Source organism: Pongo abelii, chromosome 10 (assembly GCF_028885655.2).
Source record: "Pongo abelii isolate AG06213 chromosome 10, NHGRI_mPonAbe1-v2.0_pri, whole genome shotgun sequence".
NCBI classification, from domain to species: Eukaryota; Metazoa; Chordata; class Mammalia; order Primates; family Hominidae; genus Pongo; species Pongo abelii.
In genome coordinates this window covers 267,267-289,480 of record NC_071995.2, presented here as the reverse complement: position 1 = coordinate 289,480, position 22,214 = coordinate 267,267, and the positions used below count along the sequence as shown (strand labels likewise).

The 22,214-nt window shown below is 47.4% G+C and overlaps 1 protein-coding gene across 4 annotated transcripts in view; it reads left to right on the top strand.

Annotated features, from left to right (window-relative positions):
• Window positions 1-22,214, top strand: part of SLC6A13 (solute carrier family 6 member 13) — a 59,583-nt gene that overhangs the window by 24,581 nt on the left and 12,788 nt on the right. For 2 of the 4 annotated variants that reach the window (XM_054526637.1, XM_024256427.2), the window contains exons 2-7: window positions 805-1,011; window positions 11,572-11,706; window positions 12,642-12,782; window positions 17,598-17,682; window positions 18,316-18,448; window positions 20,400-20,534. In XM_054526637.1, the coding sequence (XP_054382612.1) occupies window positions 805-1,011; window positions 11,572-11,706; window positions 12,642-12,782; window positions 17,598-17,682; window positions 18,316-18,448; window positions 20,400-20,534 (836 nt within the window). Of the gene's footprint in view, window positions 1-804; window positions 1,012-11,571; window positions 11,707-12,630; window positions 12,783-17,597; window positions 17,683-18,315; window positions 18,449-20,399; window positions 20,535-22,214 lie in introns of those variants that run through there. The other 2 variants (XM_054526638.1, XM_063711987.1) reach the window with 2 other exon arrangements.

The following is a 22,214-nucleotide window of genomic DNA, read 5'->3' as shown; positions in this document are numbered from 1 at the left end:
TAGATAAGGAAATGTTCCTATAACCCAACTGCTGAAAGAAAAACATTTTGGTGGCCATCCTAATCTTTCAACGCCTATAAATACTTTATAAAATATTTGTCAAGCATGATCATATTGTATGTACTGTTTTTTACTATAAATTGTGAGCATCCTTTTGTGCCAATATACTTGTTTCTGTAACACAGGTTTTAATGATTATATATAGTAGTCCATTATATGAATGTGCCATAATTTATCAACATATCTACCATTTTTGACAATTTATGTACTTTCTGATTTTTCACTGTTATGAACAATAAATATCCTAATGCTACACCTTTCACTCACAATCACAATTATTTCCTTAGCGAAAATTCCTGCAAGGGAAATTGGTGGCTTTGAGGACATGTAAAATCCCATCCTTTCAACGTGTCCCAGCATACAGAGTAAAGAGACTGAAGCACATGCTAATCCCGATGAGGCTGACTGTAGGGCGGCAGGGAGAATTTAGACAGCACAGCGGTCCGTGAACTCCTCCATGTCTACAATCCTCAACCCAAGAGGGCTTTATAGTGGAAGCAAAGGCTGTCCATCAGTACCAACACTTTCTTCCTGAAACAGGAAAGGAATATATATTTTCAGTAGCTGTCACCCAGCTTCTACCAATGAGAACTGCTAAGGAGGACATGGTCTACAGGGAAGGGAATAGAAATTCACCTCTTCCAGTGCATTCATTCCCTTATGGATTTGTTGGTAAAAGCAGGAGGAGGAGGGGTTTCCTTCTGGGGTTCCCAACAGTAACAGAGCATCCCACTTGTTTTCCAGGTGGGATGGATAGCAGGGTCTCAGGCACAACCAGTAATGGAGAGACAAAACCAGTGTATCCAGTCATGGAAAAGAAGGAGGAAGATGGCACCCTGGAGCGGGGGCACTGGAACAACAAGATGGAGTTTGTGCTGTCAGTGGCTGGGGAGATCATTGGCTTAGGCAACGTCTGGAGGTTTCCCTATCTCTGCTACAAAAATGGGGGAGGTGAGAGCCCTTGTGCCACCCCACCCACTCCTGGAAGGAGGATACTTCTATCTCCTGCACTTACGGCCCTTCTGGGGAGTCCCATAGATGTATAGAATTCTGGAGGTAGGAGGACGCTTAGAGGTCATTAAGGACACTCTGTAAGAGACTAAGACCTAGAAAGGTTACCTGACTATCCCAGGGCTCTTTCTATTATAATGTGGCGTCGTAGAAATATGAGCACAAGCTGGAACCAGGTGGATGGGAGTTTGGATTCTGGCTCTGCTACTTACACTCTGTGATCTTGGACAAGTTACTTAAGCTTTCAGAGCATCAATTGCCGCTCCTGCAAATTGAGATAATAATGCCTGCCTTTCAAGGTCATTGTAAGGATTAGAGACAATGTGTGTAAAGAACTTAATAAATAGTAGCTTTGTTGATGATGATGTTGATACCAAACTGTTCTATGGTCTTAAGATTCCCCAGCCTTGGCCTTGTGTCTTTTTCCTACTCTGCTGGCACGGTGAGGTTCCCTAAGCCATCCATTACCCAACCCCTTCTAGTATAGGCTCTCTTTTTAAAAATTTTGCAGCACAAATGTGTGCATGTTGTAGGGGGAGCATGACCTCCAGCTCTTTACTGTATCATCATTGGCTTCTCATTCCCCTCTCTTTCAGCCCCCTGGGGTAACTCTGCTATCCCCACAGCAGTGACAGAAATTTTGCAACCACTGACCCACATTCAGGGAATTTTGTATCTCTGTGGGAAGCCCCAGAGTGATTTCCCAAGTACTGGAGGGTTCTGGGTGACCAGTGGGTTAGGAATATCTCCTTGCTTATGAGTAAAGCTTGTAGGATTGGGGCTCCCAGGTCTGATTTTGTAGTGAGACTGCAGCCGGGCCTGGAGGAATGTGGAATACAGAGGTAGGTCACCAGGGAAAATGATGAGAGGAGTGATAAATTCATGGGCTACAGGATTTGAGGTCCTTTAAAGCAACATCTATCCTTTTGCAGGTGAGTAAGAGCTGCCGAACACATCCAGCTTGAGTCTCACAATGATTTTAGAGAAAGCATTCAATACAGAGGGGAGGTGTGGGAACTGGGGGAGAACACGAGAGATGCCCTGGGCCCATGGAGTCTGGTTCCCAGGTCTGTGGCAACTGGGGATTGTCCCTGGGTTGGAGGTTAACTTGTATGTTTCCAGAGGGATGAAAATGGGCTGATGTGTCCCTTCTTCCTAGGAATTTCTGGCCAGTGGCCTGAAATCATAGGACTTTGCTCAGTTTGCACTGTGAGGGAAGAGGGAAGTTCTACCCACTTTTTACCTAGTGCCGAATGCTCCACATGCTTGTTTAGGAATTTAGGCCTGAGTACCCTCCCCTTGGAGAATCAGGAGAGACGGAGCTGGCCCAGGGTGAAAGCTGGAGGCTTGGGGACTAATCTGGCATTGGGACTCTGGGTCTGGAACCTGGTAACCAGCTTAGCTCCTCACATGGCAGAGAGATTAGGAGGTGAGCAGCTTTCCTCAAGCCTCTCTGGAATTGGGTAAAGGTTGGCCTGGGAATTAGCAGGAATGGCATGAAGAGGTGGGAGAGATTGCCTTCCAGGTCTAATGCAAACCACTGGGCTGATAGGGGAAAGTGGAGGGGAGCAGTGACTGGAAGCGGGGAACGAGGGACTCTCCCCGGTCCTTTGTCTGGCAATGTTTGGGTCCCAGGGCTGTGTGGGGAGTCTGTGTGGGCCTGGGAACGTGTTGACTGTGTCTTGTGTGGGAAAAGAGTACCCACAGCCCTTGGTCATTCACGTGGGTCCTGTGTGGGGAGGTGGAGGCAGCAGGGCGGCGGCTGTGGTCTCCTTCTCCCTGGGTAGAGCCTGCCTTCCAGCACGCTGATTCTGGTGGAGAGTCCTGACATGGGAGTCCTGCCATCCAGTCAAGTTCTCTTTGTTTAACCCTTACACTACCTACCCATAACTTCTTCCCTTATCAAGCACAGGGCCTGAGCACTCCTCTTCCCTGTTTGCTGATGGATGACAGCAGCTGGAGGGGAGTGTTCTGAGGGACTGGGGAGCTCCAGGCAGGGGCCCAGGTTTGCTCCAGAGGGCATGAGTCACCCAGGGCCACTGGCTGGGTTAGTGAAATGGCTCCTTTGCCAAGGTAAGCGGGCTGATCAAGGATGTGTGTGGTCAGTAGAGGAACCTGGACCTGCCTATTTTTCTGTTTTTTTTTTTTTTTTTTGGTCTTCTCAGCAGTTTAACCTTTCTGTCATCAGTTAACTCCTCTCACCTCCCAGGCAAAGCAAACTCCTACAGAGAATGGGCCCTTAAACTTCATCTTGTCATCCTCCTGTCTCTTTGCGAAAGAAGAGACTGCTGCCTCTTCCTGAAAGGACCCTTTGCTGCTGATGTGGGAAGGAGGCTGGGGAGAATGGACACCCTGTAGATTGGTCGGACCCCTTTCCTCCTGGTTTAGTGCTTTTATTTGAACTCACCATTCTCAGACTGGGGCCTTGGCTCCTGGGCATGGGAAGAGTGTTCTGAGCAAGCCCTGGAGAGGATGCTGGGATACTCCAGGCTGTGCCATCCTTCGTAATGTACCCGACTGGCCTGCTCCTGGGCCCTTTCTTTAAATTCACAGCTCCAAGTAGCCACTCTTGTGCTTGGCGGAGAGGGGAGGGCAATCAAGGAATTTGATTCGTAGTAGTATTTGTTTAGTGAGAAGCTCAGGGATGAAGAAGTCCTCAAAGCACAATTTTGGTTCCAAACTAAAAATATAAGTGACATCTTCTTTGGTTTCAACATTTGGTAGATCTAATTTGAAATGAGCTCCAGAGCAGGGAAAGGGCTGAGGCAGGGCTATGATAGAACACAAGGCAAACAGCTGAAAACTGTGGTCAAAAGGCAGAGAAGCTGAGAAAGTGATACAAAGAAGCCCATCTGAAATCGGAAGCAACAGGGATGCTTTTAGGGAGGTGAGTGAGAGGGATGCCCGCCTCCACTGTCTCCTATGTAAATAATCTCCCTGCTGTCCAGGACCTGCAGCTGATCCACCCCCAGGCACCTGCTTCATCCTAATGGCTTTATAATTTCCAGTCTCTGTCCATTGCCTTGGCGCATACTCAGCCAAGCCCTGAGCCTGTGTCATTCACCAGCAAATACTTACTGAGCACGTAGCATAAGCCAGGAACTGTTCTAGGTGGTTGGGATACATCTATAAACAAAACGGACCAATTCCCTGTCCTCATAGGGCATACATTCTAGAGGAGGGAGACAGACACTACACAATAAATGGGATAAATGAGTAAATTAGATAGCATTCCAGAATTAATGAGTGCTACAGGAAAAGAACAAGGAGAGCTGGGTAAAGGGGATCAGGAGTGTGGGTGTGGGTGGTGGCAATTTTTAAAAGGGTGGTCACCGACAGCATGTGAGCAAAGGCTTGCCCGGAGTGAGAGGATTGGCCATGCGGATATTATGGGGTTGGGTGAAAGTGCTTTCCTCTAGGCAGAGGAAACAAAGGGTGAAACAAAGCAAGAGTCTGGCTGGCTTGTTTGAGGAGGACTCAAGCCTGGAGCTGGGCAAGTGAATAGAAGGTAAGGTCAGGGAAGTAAATGGGCTGGGGACAAGGAGAGGGACAGATCAGGTATGTCAGATTGGCCACTCTCAGACTTCAGCTTTTGCTCTAGTGACATTCAGATGCAGGGCAGGGTTTTGGGCAGCAGTAACCTTACATTATTTCCACTCCCCCGAGATGGAGTCTCGCTCTGTCACCCAGGCTGGAGTGCAGTGGCATGATCTCAGCTCACTGCAACCTCTACCTACTGGGTTCAAGTGATTCTTCCGCCTCAGCCTCCCCAGTAGCTGGGACTACAGGCGCGCGCCACCACACCCAGCCAATTTCTGTATTTTTAGTTGAGACGAGGTTTTGCCATGTTGGCCAGGCTGGTCTCGAACTCTAGACTTCAGGTGATCTGCCCATCTTGGCCTCCCAAAGTGCTGGGATTACAGGCGTGAGCCATTGCGCCCGGCCAGTGATCTTACATTTTAAAATAATCTCTCTAGCTGCTATGTTGAGAACTGAGTACAGGGGAGTGAGGGCAGAAGCTGACCAGTTATAAGGCAAAAATGTTGGAGTCATCCTTAATTCTCTCCACGTCTCATAACTCTTGACTCTACCCGAACACCCAGGTCCTGGGAGCTTCAGGACCTCTCCAGCTCCCTGGACCCTGGTTGCTGGCAGAGCGAGTAACTCAGCACCCGAATGCCTGGGACTAGAGCCCCCCCTGACGACATGTGCAGGACCCGACCACTTCTCATCCCCTCCGCTGCTAGCACCCATCTAAGCAATCCAAGGGTTTTCACCTGAGTGACTGGAAGGAAGGAGCTGCCATTCACTGAGATGTGGAAGGCCATGAAGGGAACAAGGTTTTGCTTTTTTGTTGTTGTTGTTGTTTTTAATAGAGATGGGGTATCGCCATGTTGGCCAGGCTGGTCTCAAACTCCTGGCCTCAAGTGATCTGCCTACCTCGGCCTCCTGAAGTGCTGGGATTACAGGCATAAGCCACTGTGCCTAGCCCCAGAGGAGCAGGTTTTGAAGGGAAAGTAAGGGGGTGAATTTTGGGAAAGTTGAGTTGAGGTATCTATTAGATGTCCACATGGAAACGGCAACTGGGCAATAGAATGTGAGTTTGGGGTTTGTGAGAGAGATCTGGCTGGAGGTGTGTATTTGGGGATCATTAACATTTTGGTGGTATAAGAAAAGAAAGTAAGGACCTTTAGTGCGTCTGGGAGAAGATGGGAAACCAGCAGAGGAGAGAGAAAATGAGAAACTGGTAAAGCAGGATGAAAACCAAGAGAATGAATTGTTTTGGAAAGTCAAGTGAAGAAATTCTATCAGGGAGGAGGGAGAGATTAACTGCCGCAAAGGCTGCAGATAGGTTAAGAAAATGAGGAAAGGAAATTGATTGTTGGTTTTAGCAGCTGGGAAGTCATTGATGACCTTGATAAGAGTGGTTACAGTGGAGGGCTGGGGGCAATGACTGACTGAAATGGATTTAAGATAATGGGGGAGATGGGAGAAAAGAATTGGAAATAGTAAATATGGGTTATCGGGGCAAAATGTGGGAGTAGGTAAAATCCACCCCTTCCTTGTGTATTTCCCTTCTGAGCGGAAGGAGGCACGTGAGTCCCTGCATAGCAGTGACAGTGTGCCAGTGGCCAGACGCCTCGGGGGTGGAGCCCTGAGTTGGCGCGGCGGCTGAAGAAGCTGCACGTTTGAACTATTCCTCCAGCCCTCCACCCTCAGCTGCCAGGAGGGAAAGCAAATATGATTTTCTACTAGGGCCTGCCCAGTTAAAGTTCCAGTCATGGGACGAGGAGATGCAGGATAACACAGGAGGCGTGATGTGGGAAGAAGGTAGCAGGAGAGGGTTCTGGTCATAGGACTGTCCGTAGCCAGCGGGGAATTTAAATCACCTTCCTGCCTATCTCAGCCCAGATGAAAAAACCGTCTGCCAACATTTTCACTTAATTTCTAAGTCCAGGTTGCTGAAATTTCACTCGGGGCAAAAGTTACACATGCCAAGAAACTTTAAGTTTTCCACTAGTTTCAGGACACCAGCTGGAGACCATCTTTTGTGAGGACTTCCTCCCTGTCCCCTCCAACTCCTCTTCAGAGCCTCAGTCTTCCCATACCTAGGTCCTGGGTGCTTCAGAACATGGGCCTTCAGCTGAGACCTCTCCAACTGCCTGGACCCTGGCTGCTGGCAGACCGAGTTGCTCAACATCCAGAATTAACTTGGGACTGGAGTCTCCATGTGAGGCCACGACAGGAGGCACACAGCAGGACCTCTCAGAAGGGCCTGGAGGGGGAAGATCCCTCAGCTCCAGCCTGTAAAGAAGGTGCACGGGGATGCCCACACAAAGAGGATTCCCTTGGCAGCAAGGAAAACCATTAGCCCTATGTTGTTTATAGATAGCAGAGAATAAAGAGAAATAAGAAGCCCTGTTCGTGTGTTCATATAAAAGTAATGGTTAATTTAGCAGTGCGTGACAGTGTGTTACCAAGTGTAGTTAATGACTCAGGGCCCACTGTTGGTCAGGCTCATGCCGAGGACAGCACGTAACTCCTCATGGAAGCTCCTCGCTCTTCTGTTGCTCAAGTGGAAGATCGTCAGTTTATGCCGTAAGAAATTGGCTGGAACGTTACAAGTGACACCACAGAGCGTGCTCCTTTTGAGAACGGGGGCCAAGAGAGTGATTCCTTTCTGGGATGGGGATGTGGTCTCTCCCATCTCACGGAGAAAATGCCAGCACATGTTAGAATTTTTGAGGAGACTAGTATGGATGATATGGGGGTGCAGGTAACTGTGAACTCCACCCCCCATCCCCAGGACTAACTTCATCTTTTGATGGTGGTGCCTGCGGAGGGGAAGAGGCGGAATGCCCTTCAGGACTCCTCAGTCTGTACCTGGCCCCGCTTGGCTCCCTCCCACCCCCACCCCTCTCACACTTCTAGGGCCTGTAGCCCCTCCTTGCAGGTGTGGACTTTGTCCCTCTTGGCAGGGTGCCAAGGTGCTCAACGAGGCAGAGAAAGGAGGTGGGAGCAGCTGACCACGGGGCCCGGAGTTAAGCATTGGCTTGGTTTATAGAGAAAGAGCAGGCAGCATGAATATGGGAAGGGGCTGGGCCCATAGCTGTTTCTTTCTGGACTGGGCTCTCCACAGTGACTGTTCCTGTCAGCTGCTGGGTTCTATCTTTCCTGTTTTCCTTCCTGCTCAGCAAACCTTGGATTGATTTATGGACTTCTTAGGCTGAACTGTTTGCTACCTTTCCTTCTTTGTCCTCATAATCAAGTCCCCCTTAGTGCCTGAATTATGGATGTGTAGATTACAACCTTGGGAAGTGGAAGGTGAAGAACTGGAGAACTGGGTTCCTCATTAACTTACAATAAACCACACATATTTAAAGTGCACAATTTGATAAATTTGACATATGTATATACGCATGAAACCGCTGCCACAATTGAGATAGTAAACATGTCCATCACTTCCAAAACAGTTTCTCCTGTCTCCTTCTAATTCCTTCCTCCCAACTTCACTTCTGCCATCGCATCCCAGTGCAATCAATAATTATGCTAAATACAAACTAAACTAGTTTGCTTTTCTTATAATATTATATAGATGGAATCATACAGTGTGTTGATAATTATAATTGTGATACCACCATACCTTATTTGCATTTCTTAGAATATTATATAAATGGAATCATATGGTATGTTGATAATTATGATTCAGCATAATTATTTAGAGTTTCATTTATAGTTTTCACGTATCAGTAGTTTATCCTTTGTTATTGAGGTGTCTTCATATATTCTAACACACAAGTCCTTTATCAGAAATGCATTTTACAAATACTTTTTTTTTCAGTCTGTGTTTTGTAATTTTCCTTTTCTTTTTTTGAGATGGGATCTCACTTTGTCACCCAGGCCGAAGTGCAATGGTGCAGTCACGGCTCACTGCATCCTTGACCTTCTGAGCTTAAATTATCTTCCCACCACAGCCTCCCAAAAGTAGCTGCGACTATAGGCTTGTGCCACCATGCCCGGAAAATTAAAAACTTTTTTTTTTTTTTTTTTTTTTTTAGTGGAGACAAGGTCTCACTATGTTGCCTAGGCTGATCTCAAACTCCTGGGCTCAAGCGATCCTCCAGCCTTGGCCTCCCAAAGTGCTGGGATTACAGGCATGAGCCACTGCACCTGGACTGTTTTTCCTTTTTCTAACAGTGTCTTTTGAAGAGAAGGCATTTTAAATTTTGATGAGGTCTGGTTTATCAATTAGTTATTTTACAAACCATACTTTTGATGTCATATAAAGAGATCTTTGCCTAACCCAAGGCCTCATATTTTCTTCTAGAAGATTTATAGTTTTAGGTTTGACATTTAGGTCTATGTTTCATTTTGGGTTAATTTTTGTATGCAGTGAAGGTATGGGTTGAAATTCATTTCTGGGGGGTTGTATAGGTATTCACTTATGCCAGCACCATTTGTTGAAAAGACTATCCTATTTCCAATGAATTGCCTTTATACCTTCATCAAAAATGAGTTATTTGTATATATGTGGGTCTGTTGATGAATTCTACTCTGTTCCATTGATCTGTTTATTTTGACACCAGTACCACACTGTCTTCAGTACTGTGCTTGAGGATAATAGAAATACCAGGTGAAATTCAGCCTACAACTTCAGTTCTTCTTTTTCAAAGGTTTTTTTTTTTTTTTTTTGAGACAGAGTCTTGCTCTGTCACCCAGGCTGGAGTGCAGTGGCACGATCTCGGCTCACTGCAACCTCTGCCTCCTGGGTTCACGCCATTCTCCTTCCTCAGCCGCCCAAGTAGCTGGGACTACAGGCACCCGCCACCACACCCGGCTAATTTTTTTGTATTTTTAGTAGAGATGGGGTTTCACCATGTTAGCCAGGATGGTCTCGATCTCCTGACCACGTGATCCGCCTGCCTCGGCCTCCCGAAGTGCTGGGATTACAGGCTTGAGCCACCGCGCCCGGCCAATTTTTGTATTTTTACTAGAGATGGGGTGTCACCATGTTGGCCAGGATGGTCTCGATCTCTTGACCTCGTGATCCGCCTGCCCCGGCCTCCCAGAGTGCTGGGATTACAGGCATGAGCCACCACACCCTGCCTTTTTTTTTTTTTTTTTTTGAGATGGAGTCCCACTCTGTTGCCCAGGCTGGAGTGCAGTGGCACGATCTTGGCTCACTGCAACCTCTGCCTCCCGGGTTCAAGCGATTCTTCTGCCTCAGCCTCCCAAGTAGCTGGAGCTACAGGTGCGTGCCACCATGCCAGGCTAATTTTTGTATTTTTAGTAGAGACAGGGTTTCACTATGTTGGCCAGGCTGGTCTTGAACTCCTGACCTTGTGATCTGTCCGCCTCAGCCTCCCAAAGTGCTGGGATTACAGACGTGAGCCACTGCGCCCGGCCAATTTCGTATTTCTGTAAATAGTCTTGAGCTCTGTTCTGGGACCAGTGAAGTTACTTGCTCTTTTTATGTCTTGCTTTTAAGATTTGTTAGGTAGGACTAGAAGTGTGCTCAGTCTAGGGATAATTATTCCCCATTACTGAGGAAATGCCCTTCTGCATACTCTGCCTAATGCCTGGTGAATCTTGAGATTATTTACTCTGGCAGTATGTGAGCACCATTATTTTTAATCATTTTGAATGGTTCTTTCCCTCACCTCGGTTTTCTCACACATATGCACTGACTAGTACTCAGTTGAAAGCTTGAGGGGGACCCTCTGCAGATAAGCAGATTTTCCTGTCTGTGAAGTTCTCTCTTCTCTGGTACTCTATGTCCTATGAACTGTCCTGTCCACTTTGCCAGCAGTGACAGGTCTATGGTAGAGAAAATACCAGTATATCTGGCATCAGTAGGCTTGTCTCCGCCAATGCTTATAAAAACAGAAGAAGACAGATTACTAGCTTAGTTCATTTTGTGTTGCTACAACAGAACACCTGAGATGGGTAATTTATAAGGAACAGATATTTATTTATTATAGTTTTGGAGGTTGGGAAGTCCAGGGCAAGGAGTCCATGTCTGGTGAGGGCCTTCTTCTTTGTGTCATCCCATGGCAGAAGGAAGAAAGGCAAGAGAATATTCGTGCAAAAGACAGAGAGCCAAATACACTTTTTTTTTTTTTTTTTGGACAGGGTCTTGCTCTGTCACCCAGGTTGGAGGGAGGGCAGTGGCACAATCAGCTCACTGCAGCCTCGAACTCCCAGGTTTAATCAATCCTCCCACCTCAGCCTCCCGAGTAGCTAGGATTACAGGCACACACAGCCATGCCTAGATAATTTTTTGTATTTCTTTTAGAGACAGTTTTCCCATGTTGCCCAGGCTGGTCTTGAAGTCCTGGGCTCAAGCGATCCTCCCACCTCAGCCTCCCAAAATGCTGGGATTACAGGCGTGAGCCACCGTGCTTGGCCCAAACTCACTTTTATAACAAACACATTCTCACAGTAATAACATTAATCCATTCATGAGGGCAGAGCCCTCATGACTTACATCTTATTAGGCTCCATGTCCCAACACTGTTGTATAGGGAATTAAGTTTCCAACACACGAACTTTAGGGGATACATTCAAACCATAACAATGACTGAAAGGGCATCTGATTTCAGCCTACTAAAAGACTACCTGACATTAAGAGCAATGCTTTCTTTGAAAAGAATTATAGATTGTGGGCTGTGCCAATGCTCCTAGACATCCATTATTTAATAAGCTCCTTGTTATTGCCACAAGTTATGTGTTAAGCAGTAATTGTTCAGTGGGGAACAAACTTTAATAGGTATAGACTGAAACTGCAGTGAAAAAAGGCAAGAGGCTGTGTAGATCTTAGATAATGGGGTGACTCTTAATCTCTGCTATGTTCCAAACATCTAGACAGCTGTCTCCTGCAGTTTCGCATGTTCTCTGCCTCTGAGATTCTGACTGGTAGTATGGGTTGGTAATGGGAGGAGGTGAATGCAGACCGTGAGAATAGTCCCAGGAAATGAACAGCCTGTTTTCTAACCACAGGTGCCTTCTTCATCCCCTACCTCGTCTTCCTCTTTACCTGTGGCATTCCTGTCTTCCTTCTGGAGACAGCACTAGGCCAGTACACTAGCCAGGGAGGCGTCACAGCCTGGAGGAAGATCTGCCCCATCTTTGAGGGTGAGTAGCTCTGTACCTGATTCCAAAGCGTCTTCATTAGTGGTTATAAACCTTGTTTGGAATGACTTGAGTGATTAGTAGCAGTTCTGAGGTTAAGATAAGACCCCGAGTCTCTATGCTAAACCCTTGGTTTGTGGGCTGCATACTGAGCTAGTCAGCTGATCTATCAGAGAATAGGCGAGAAACAGCAGTGAGGATGGGGCAGAGGCTTTAGGTTAAGTAAGTAGAGTGCAAAGCTACTTTAGCTATATGTTTTAAATACATAACAATGTTGTTGTATTTTAAGACATATTTAAATCAATTATAAACATTTTAAAAGAGAACTTTAAATGAGAAAAAATTATTTCATTAATAGTTCTATCTTGGCCGGGCGTGGTGGCCCATGCCTGTAATCCCAGCACTTGGGAGGCCAAGGCAGGTGGATCACCTGAGGTCAGGAGTTCGAGACCAGCCTGGCCAACATGGCGAAACTAAAATACAAAAATACAAAAAATACAAAAAATTAGCCAGGTGTAGTGGTGGGCACCTGTAATCCTAGCTACTCAGGAGGCTGAGGCAGGAGAATCTCTTGAACCTGGGAGGCGGAGGTTGCAGCGATCCGAGATTGCACCACTGCACTCCAGCCTGGGTGACAAGAGCAAAACTCCATCTCAAAAAAAAAAAAAAAAAAAAAAAAAGTTCTATCTTGACACAAGTATTTAAAGTTTACAGTATTTAATTTCATTATTTCCCCATATATAGGATTTTCTTTACGTTTTTATTTTGAAATAATTATAGATCCACAGGGAGTTACAAAAATAGCAGTTTCCCTCAATGGTAAATTGAACTCCCAGCCTCAGACAATCCTCTCACCTCAGCGTCCCGCATAGCTGAAATTACAGGTGCACGCCACCACTGTCCAGTGTTCCTAGCCCAATTCTGCAGTTTCCCCACAGGCATTGGCTATGCCTCCCAGATGATCGTCATCCTCCTCAACGTCTACTACATCATTGTGTTGGCCTGGGCCCTTTTCTACCTCTTCAGCAGCTTCACCATCGACCTGCCCTGGGGCGGCTGCCACCACGAGTGGAACACAGGTATGGTCCTCACCCAAGGGTCCACTTCCTCCTCTTGTTCTGCCATATTAACTGGAAGTGGGATTGTCCCTATATCCCAGCTTAACACGGACACACCAGAAATCACCCAAGTTGACCATGGAGAGCTTATGTCAATAATAAGATCAAGAATTCACCAGCGTCACAGGCAAAATGTCAGGAACTTTTTAAAGAAAAAATTAACATATTCAATGAGAACTGACCACTTTTATGTTGTTTAGCCATTTGCTTAAATCAATTTGAAATATGGTTAGTTTGATATATGGATATATGTTTTGTTCATTCATTTGTTTCTCGTATCTTCTTTCTGATACGTTTTAGGTCTTTCAAACTTGCAATTCATCTGGACTTGCTTGTCAGGGGTGGCAGAGGTGGGAGAAAATCCATGTATAAGTGGACCCACACAGTTCAGATCCATGTTGTTCAAGGGTCCGCTGTGATTTATAACAGCAATTACAGTGACGTGTCACTTAATGACAGGGGTACACTCTCAGAAATGCATTGTTGGCAATTTCGTCCTTGGATGAACATCACAGAGTGCACACATCTACATGGCACAGCCTATCACACACCTGGGCCGTATGCTATAATACTGTGCTGAACACTGTAGGCACTTGTAGCACAATGGTAAGTATTTGTGTATCTAAACATAGTGAAACATAGAAAAGGTACAGTAAAGATGCCGTATTTTATAATCAAATGGGAACACTGCCATACAGGTGATCCACTGTTGACTGAAATGTTGCTATGTGCTGCATATCTGCAATTTCTCTTGTGCTTATACAACTACCTGAGCCACCCATGGCAATAGAACTACTGAGTCTAATGTATAGAAAGTAACAACAACAACAAAAATATCTAGGGCAATGCTGTCCAAAAGAACTGTCTGTAATGATGACAATGTTCTTTGCACTATCCAATATGGTAGCTATTAATACCAGCTACATGTGATTATTTATTTATTTACCTTTGACGGGCAGTCCCACTGAACCAGTGTAGGTTTGGAGTGACTCCTATGTGTGGTTATTGAGCACCTGAAATGTGGCAAGTGGTCTGAGGAACAGAACTTTAACATTTGCGTTGAATGTTAACTTAAACAGCCACAGGTGGCTCGTGGCTGCCCTATTGGACGGCATGGCTGGAGAGCACTGTGGACACTGTTCTGCTTGGATTCTTGGCACATCCCTCTCTCCTTGTCCAAGTATCTTCCAGTGCCAGTCAACAAGGCCCTAGCCCTTTGAAGTGGGCTAACCATGATTAATTCTTTCTTTTTTATCTTTTTTATTTTTATTTTTTTGAGATGGAGTCTCAGTCACCCAGGCTGGAGTGCAGTGGCGTGATCTCGGCTCACTGCAACCTCCACCCCACAGGTTCAAGCAATTCTCTGCTTCAGACTCCCGAGTAGCTGGGATTACAGGCGCCTGCCAACATGCCCGGCTAATTTTTGTATTTTTAGTAGAGACAGGGTTTCACCATTTTGGCCAGGCTGGTCTTGAACTCCTGACCTTGTGATCCACCTGCCTTGGCCTCCCAAAGTGCTGGGATTACAGGCGTGAGCCACTGTGCCTGGCCCAATTCTTTCTTGCTCAGATAAGTTACTCAGTTCTGAACTGGAGTTTGAATCCTTTACTTGCCCGGAAAAGCATTTTTGAACGGTTAGCCTGATATTCTTTACACCTTCATTACCTGACTCCTGTCTGTGTCACCACCTCTCCTTTACCTCTCTCATCTTGCACTTGATGCTCCCCTTCCAGGCACGTCTTTGTGCATCACTGCCACCACCTCCATTCCACCGTTATTTTTCAAAGGGAAAGTAAACCTTGGGGGTACCTCCTCCGACACCCCAAGATTGCATTAGGCTCTTGTTAACTGTGTCTGGCAGCACCTGCACCGGCGATTGCGTTAGGTTCTTGTTAACTGTGCCTGGTGGCACCTGCACTGGCCCCGGCCCTGCTGCTGCCCTTCCCTCACTTTTCGTCTGTTGGTTGACTTGGTTTTCCCACTAGTCATCAAGATCGTGAGGGCAGAAAAGGTGTCTTTATCGCCACAGCTTCTGTGCCTAGCACAGTGCTGGCTCCATCATAAGCACTCAAAAATATTGATCGAATGAATCAAGGTTTAAATGTCTGTTTTATTATAATTAGTCTGGGGGCGGTGGCTCACACCTGTAATCCCAGCACTTTGGGAGGCCGAAGCCACTGGATCGCCTCAGCTCAGGAGTTCGAGACCAGCCCGGGCAAGATGGTGAAACCCCATCTCTACTGAAAATACAAAAAATTTACCAGGGTCGGTGGTGCACACCCATGGCCCTAGCTACCTGGGAGGCTGAGACAGGAGGATTGCTTGAGCTTGGGAGGTGGAGGTTGCAGTGAGCTGAGACTGTGCCACTGCACTCCAGCCTGTGTAATAGAGAAAGACTTGGTCTCCAAAAAAAATCTGTTTTATTATACTTCTTTAGCTTTATATATATTTTCTTTTCTTCCTTTTTATTTTTTTAAATATCTATGTGTACTGAAACCACCCTTGACAACCAGCCTGTCGGATAGTAAAGATTTTATCCAGATCTCAGTGGAGTCCCTCTTGAAACAATTGTGTCAACTTTTGGTGGCCTAGAGCTTTTGCTTCAGAGCATCATTAGGCCCATCTTTCTGTGGATTGCCTGGGGGTCTCTGGGACAATTCTGAGGTACATTAAATACCTGAGTATTATTTTTTGACATTGTTGACATCTCTCTTAGTGAGCCTGGTTTTACTCAGAGCCTAGCATTTGAATAGCACGAGACACGCTGTCCCGCCAAGATGAAATAATGCTTTTCTGTGTGCACTGCAGCGTCCAGGGAAGTGAATGGTTTAGTGGAGAGAGCACCCAGCTGGCCTTCAATCACCCAACAGATACTTGTTGAGCTCCTGCTATACGCCAGGCTCTGTTCTGAGCACAGGGAATATGGTAATAAACAAAAACAAAGACCCCACCCTCCTGGGGCTTTCATTGTAGTGATGGGAGGTAGACATAAACAAAACAAGTGAATGAGAAGTGTCCGGTTAGAAAGCAGCAGTACATGTCGTGTTAGAAGACGGGCTATGGAGGAAAATAAAACAGAGACTGTGAGTTTTATGGGTGGGATTGCAATTTTAAGTGGCATGGTCAAGGAAGGCCTTACTGAGATGCCCCTTCAGCATTGGTCTGAAGGAGGAGGGGGAACGAGTCGTTCAGCTGGAGGACAAGAACTCTAGGAAGAAGGAACTGAGGCAGCATGGCACCTAACACACCCGACGTGTGCAGGGAACAGGGTGGACGTGGTAGAGCCGGTGGCTGAGGTGAATGGTGTGGGAATGGATCTAACACACCCCACGTGTGCAGGGAACAGGGTGGATGTGGTGGAGCAGATGGCTGAGGGGAATGGTGTGGGAATGGATCTAACACACCCCATGTGTGCAGGGAACAGGGTGGATGTGGTAGAGCAGGTGGCTGAAGGGGCAGGGAACAGGGTGGATGTGGTAGAGCAGATGGCTGAGGGGAATGGTGTGGGAATGGATCTAACACACCCCATGTGTGCAGGGAACAGGGTGGATGTGGTGGAGCAGATGGCTGAGGGGAATGGTGTGGGAATGGATCTAACACACCCCATGTGTGCAGGGAACAGGGTGGATGTGGTGGAGCAGATGGCTGAGGGGAATGGTGTGGGAATGGATCTAACACACCCCATGTGTGCAGGGAACAGGGTGGACGTGGCAGAGCCGGTGGCTGAGGGGAATGGTGTGGGAATGCATCCAATACGGCCTTGAAGGCAGCTAAAGGGGCTGCAGCTTTTTTCTTTGAGTGGGACGGGAAACCCACTGGAGGCCTTTACCTGAGGTATGACATAGAGTGATCTAAGGTTTAACAAAATGGAGATTCCACGAGGGGAGCAAGGGTGAAAGCTGAAGGCCAGGTATGAGCCGGGAGCTGATGCTGCCACCCTGTACTGGGGTGGTGGTAGCAGAGGTGACAAGAAGGATCAGTCTAGATATTTTGAAGGTGGAACCCAGACAATTTGCTGACCTGGGTTCCAGCCTACACTTGGTCATTCATGAGCAGATACAGGCCATTTCTAAGAAGATCCACCGTCTTCATGGGCACAATGGGGAAAACAGTATCTGTCTTAATATTTCCCAGGATTATTGTATTTATCAAACATAAAAAAGTCAGTACTCTTTGTAAAACTCCAAAGTCACACACAAATAATAAAGAGCACCATTTATTGAGCACTCTACATCCATGTTTTCATTTAACTTCTTATCAATCCTATGTAATGGATCTTACTATCTATTTTAGAGATGAGTGAAGCAAAACACAGAGAGCTGAGTTATAACTTACCCACGGCCGCACAGTTCATACCCCTGGGGTCAGCATTCAAGCCACAGCTTTCCAACCTGCGCTCTTGGCCACTCTGACACATCACTTCCCTCTTATTATTCCTCGAAGGTGGTGACTTTGCACAGGACGCTTACGTAGAAATGTTAGCATGCCTTGAAGCAACTGGCCTGAAGAGCATCTTTCCTGTTGCCATCTGATCATGCTTGAGGAGAATGTATACCCAAGCATCTATGTACCCACATGTCCAAGTGTGCAGGAGAGAGTGAGCTGCATTTGTTGAGGTTATTACGTGTGGGAGGATGCTTTGTACAGATAACCTTAGCCTGGCTCCTGCCAAATACCTTCCTTCCCATTCTCCTACAATTTCACCCCACTCTCTAGTTGTGTCATAGGCTGGCTGATGGTTTTTCTCTTTTTTCCCTCCTCGTGACCCATGGGTAGAACACTGTATGGAGTTCCAGAAGACCAACGGCTCCTTGAATGGTACCTCTGAGAATGGCACCTCTCCTGTCATCGAGTTCTGGGAGTAAGTGAGACCCTTCCCCACCCAGTGTGGGCCATGTGTTCAAAGAAGGGTGTGGGGAGGAGTCCACATGAAGGTCACTCTCAATGGACAGCAAGGGAAGAATTTCCACTGAGTGGCTTTTTTCTGTGGTGCCTGTGTTTGTGGTTATTGCAGGACTGGTTTCAGAGATGAGACTTCTGCAGTTCTCCTGGGGCTGTGCCTGGCCTTCCTTGCCCGCACCCCCGCCCCGCGTTAGAGAGTGTGTGTGCCTATGTGCTCTCACTCCGCACTTCCTCCTCCCTGTGCCTGCAAGAGTGTGGACTCTGACCCACCCCCTCCCCCCAGTACTGATATTCACCCAGGGCAAGAGTCCTGCTGTCAAAAGGTCCTGAAACCCTGGTTGGGAACATAGGTGCCTGTGCCTCCTTCCCCTGGCTGGGGACAAAGCACTCAGAGCAAACTTACCTGGAATAGTCTCCATTCTCCACCTTTATGTCCACCTCCAGCTCTGGGCTAAGGATGGCCTCATGTGAAGACAGCGGAGAACCTTTGGACAAGAGCCTGGAGGCAGGCTCAGCTCCACTGTCCCAGGACGGGGCCACAAAACTGAGGCTGGCAGAAAAAGTAAGCCAGGTTCAACCCTTCTCTCCCCAGGCGGCGGGTCTTGAAGATCTCTGATGGGATCCAGCACCTGGGGGCCCTGCGCTGGGAGCTGGCTCTGTGCCTCCTGCTGGCCTGGGTCATCTGCTACTTCTGCATCTGGAAGGGGGTGAAGTCCACAGGCAAGGTGCGTGTGGGGAGCTCCTGCCCTCCCCTTCCTGGACTCCCTGCCCTCCCTGGGGGCTGTCACCTGGGAGTTCTCTAAGCTGTGGCCCCGTCGAGGATGGGAGGCGATGACCCAGCAAGGATTCAATGTGGCTCCCTTCCTTGATTCTGTGTCCTTCCTTGATTCTGTGTCTCTCCTAGATTCACATACTACTGGTTTTTGGTACTGGAAGAGAGCGAGAAAGGCAGGAAGGACACCTCCAGGGTAATCTGATCTTGGAATTGACGATGGGTGGGCACATTGCAAATTGAACACAAGTCATGGTTCCCTAATTCATACAACGGTTCTTTGGAAAAAGAATTCCATGAAGTCTCTTCATCTCAAAATGATTCTTAACCAACTCAAGAATTCCGGGGGACTCTGCCCTGGAGCAAAGAGGGCATTCTGAATTCTCCCGAACTCTTGCCCTGGGGGCCTCTCCTAATCTGGCTGCCTGGTTGTGCTAAGCTAGTAAGCTCCGTGAGGACAGGGGTCATGTGTCACAAATCTTTTCATATCTGACAATCCTTGCCATGAATGCTAAGCACACTTGTTGGGAGAATGCCAAATGTCATTCAGTCACTCAACAAATATTTATTGAATATGTGTCAGGGGAGGCGGGAGCTTTTAGCTGGAGGGAGGAAGGGAAGAGGGGAGGATGTGGCTCAAGGGATAGGGGAGATGGAACTATATCTGGGGAACCCACCCCCAATATTTCGACATAGGTTCTTTCTATTTTCCATAAGTGTCGGCTGGCTGAGAAATAAAGAGAGACAGTATAAAGAGAGGAATTTTACAGCTGGGCCACCGGGGGTGACATCACATATCGGTAGGACCACAATGCCCGCCTGAGTCTCAGACCAGCAAGTTTTTATTAAGGGTTTCAAAAGGGGAGGGGTTGTAAGAATAGGGAGTAGGTACAAAGATCGAATGCTTCAAAGGGCAAAAAGCAGATCTACTAATACGGGTCTAACAAAGATCACATGCTTCTGAGGGAATAGGACAAAGGGCAAAAGCAGAACTACTAATAAGGGTCCAACAAAGATCACAAGGCAAAGGGCAAAAACAGAACTACTAATAAGAGTCTATGTTCAGCAGTGCACATATCATCTTGATAAACATCTTAAATAACAGAAAACAGGGTTCGAGAGCAGAGAACTGGTCTGACCACAAGTTTACCAGGGCAGAGTTTTTCCCCACCCTAGTCAACCTGAGGGTACTGCAGGAGACCAGGGCATATCTCAGTCCTTATCTCAACTGCATAAGACAGACATTCCCAGAGCGGCCATTTATAGACCTCCCCTCAGGAATGCATTCCTTTCCCAGGGTATTGATATTAATATTCCTTGCTAGGAAAAGAATTTAGTGATATCTCTCCTACTTGCACGTTTGTTTATAGGCTCTCTGCAAGAAGAAAAATATGGCTCTTTTTGCCTGACCCCACAGGCAGTCAGACCTTATAGCTGTCTTCCCTTGTTCCCTAAAAATTGCTATTATTCTGTTCTTTTTCAAGGTGCACTGATTTCATATTATTCAAACACACGTGTTTTACAATCAATTTGTACAGTTAATACAATTATCACAGTGGTCCTGAGGTGACATACATCCTCAGCTTATGAAGATAACAGGATTAAGAGATTAAAGTAAAGACAGGCATAAGAAATTATAAAAGTATTATTTGGAAACTGATAAATGTCCATGAAATCTTCACAATTTATGTTCGTCTGCCGCGGCTCCAGCCAGTCCCTCCATTCGGGGTTCCTGACTTCCTGCAACAGAACTAAACAGCTGCGGATGAGCTGGGAGCAGGAGGAACAGTCCCTTGACCTTTTCTGAGGAGCTCCTGCCCCTGCCTCCTGCCCCTGCCTCCTGCCTCCTGCCCCTGCCGCTTCCTCACTCACAAGCTCCTTGTCTCTCATTTGCCCGTGACCAGGTGGTGTACTTCACGGCCACATTTCCTTACCTCATGCTGGTGGTCCTGTTAATTCGAGGGGTGACGTTGCCTGGGGCAGCCCAAGGAATTCAGTTTTACCTGTACCCAAACCTCACACGTCTGTGGGATCCCCAGGTAAGAAGCCACAGACAGGAGCCCTCACGTGACTCCCAGGGCACCTGAGCTTCAGGCTTTCCCTGCACTCTGACAGGGAACCCCTGCACCTAGCACTACCCTAGGGTGTCCACAGTGGCAGCGGGAGTGCACCCTTCCTTCTCTAGACATCTGTTTGTTGCTGGAAAGGGGTCTCAATCCAGACCCCAAGAGAGGGTTCTTGGACCTCGCACAGGAAAGAATTTGGGGGGAGTAGAATAAAGCAAAAGCAAGCTTATTAAGAAAGCAAAGGAGGCCAGGCGCAGTGGCTCATGCCTGTAATCCCAGCACTTTAGGAGGCCGAGGTGGGTGGATCATTTGATGTCAGGAGTTTGAGACCAGTCTGGCCAACATAGTGAAACCCCACCTCTACTAAAAATACAAAAATTAGCTGGGTCTAGTGGCAGGCACCTGTAGTCCCATCTACTCGGGAGGCTGAGGCAGGAGAATAGCTTGAACCCAGGAGGTGAAGGTTGCAGTGAGCTGAGATCGCGCCACTGCACTCCAGCCTGGGCATCAGAGCGAGACTCTGTCTCTAAAATAAAATAAAATAAAATAAAGGAATAAAGAATGGCTACTCCATAGGCAGGGCAGCCCCAGGGCTACTGGTTGCCCATTTTTATGGTTATTTCTTGATTATATGCTAAACAAGGGGTGGATTATTCATTAGTTTCCTGGAAAGGTGTGGGCAATTCCCATAACTGAGGACTCCCCCCCATTTTAGACCATAGAGGTTAACTCCCTGATGTTGCCATGGCATTTGTAAACTGTCATGGAGCTGGTGGGAGTGTCTTTCAGCATGCTAATGCATAATAATTTACATATAATGAGTGGTGAGGAAGAACAGAGGTCACTTCTGTTGCCATCTTGGTTTTGGCAGGTTTTGGCCGACTTCTTTACTGAAACCTGTTTTATCAGCAAGGTCTTTATGACCTGTATCATGTGACATGACAACCTCCTGTCTCATCCCGTAACTTAGAATGCCTTACCTCCTGGGCATGCAGCCCCAGTGGGTCTCAGCTTTATTTTACTCAGCCCCTATTCAAGCTGGAGTCGCTCTGGTTCAAATGCCTCTGACATGTTAGCAGCTGTTTGTGGTCATAAGGTGTCTGACACTGTCCCTTCTTGGGTTCACAGCTGCCAGGGAACCCAGGCAAATATTACTAGGGTAGTATTTCTAGTAATATTTCTCAAGGGCCACAAGTGTCACTCACAGTCCTTACTCAAGGGTGTCCTTCTCCCATCCTCTCCCCACCCGCTTCGTACATTTATCTCTTAGGAGCTCATCTCCTACTGAGCTTCCTCTTTAATTCTTACCCCTCAGTCTGCCTCCTAGTCCCCTTCCTCTGCCCATGTGACCCGTGTCTAGGCCGCAGCTCCCTGGCCCTGCCCTCAGCCAGCCGGGCTAGTGTTAAATTTCCCTGTTAGTTGTCCAGAGGCTCCAGGTCTCCTCCCCACCCTTCCTTCGCGTTCTGCACTCCCTCTGCTACAGCGGGCTTTTTTACCGTCCGGGTAGGGAGGGGTGGTGTTGCCTGCTGCCTGAAGGGGGTTGGAAAGCAAGGCCTGGAATGGGCCGCCCCTGCCTCCGACAGGTCTCTTACCTTCCCCTCTTTGGCAGCCATCTGAAAGCTGGCAAAGCCAGGAGGTGTTGAAAGCCGGAGG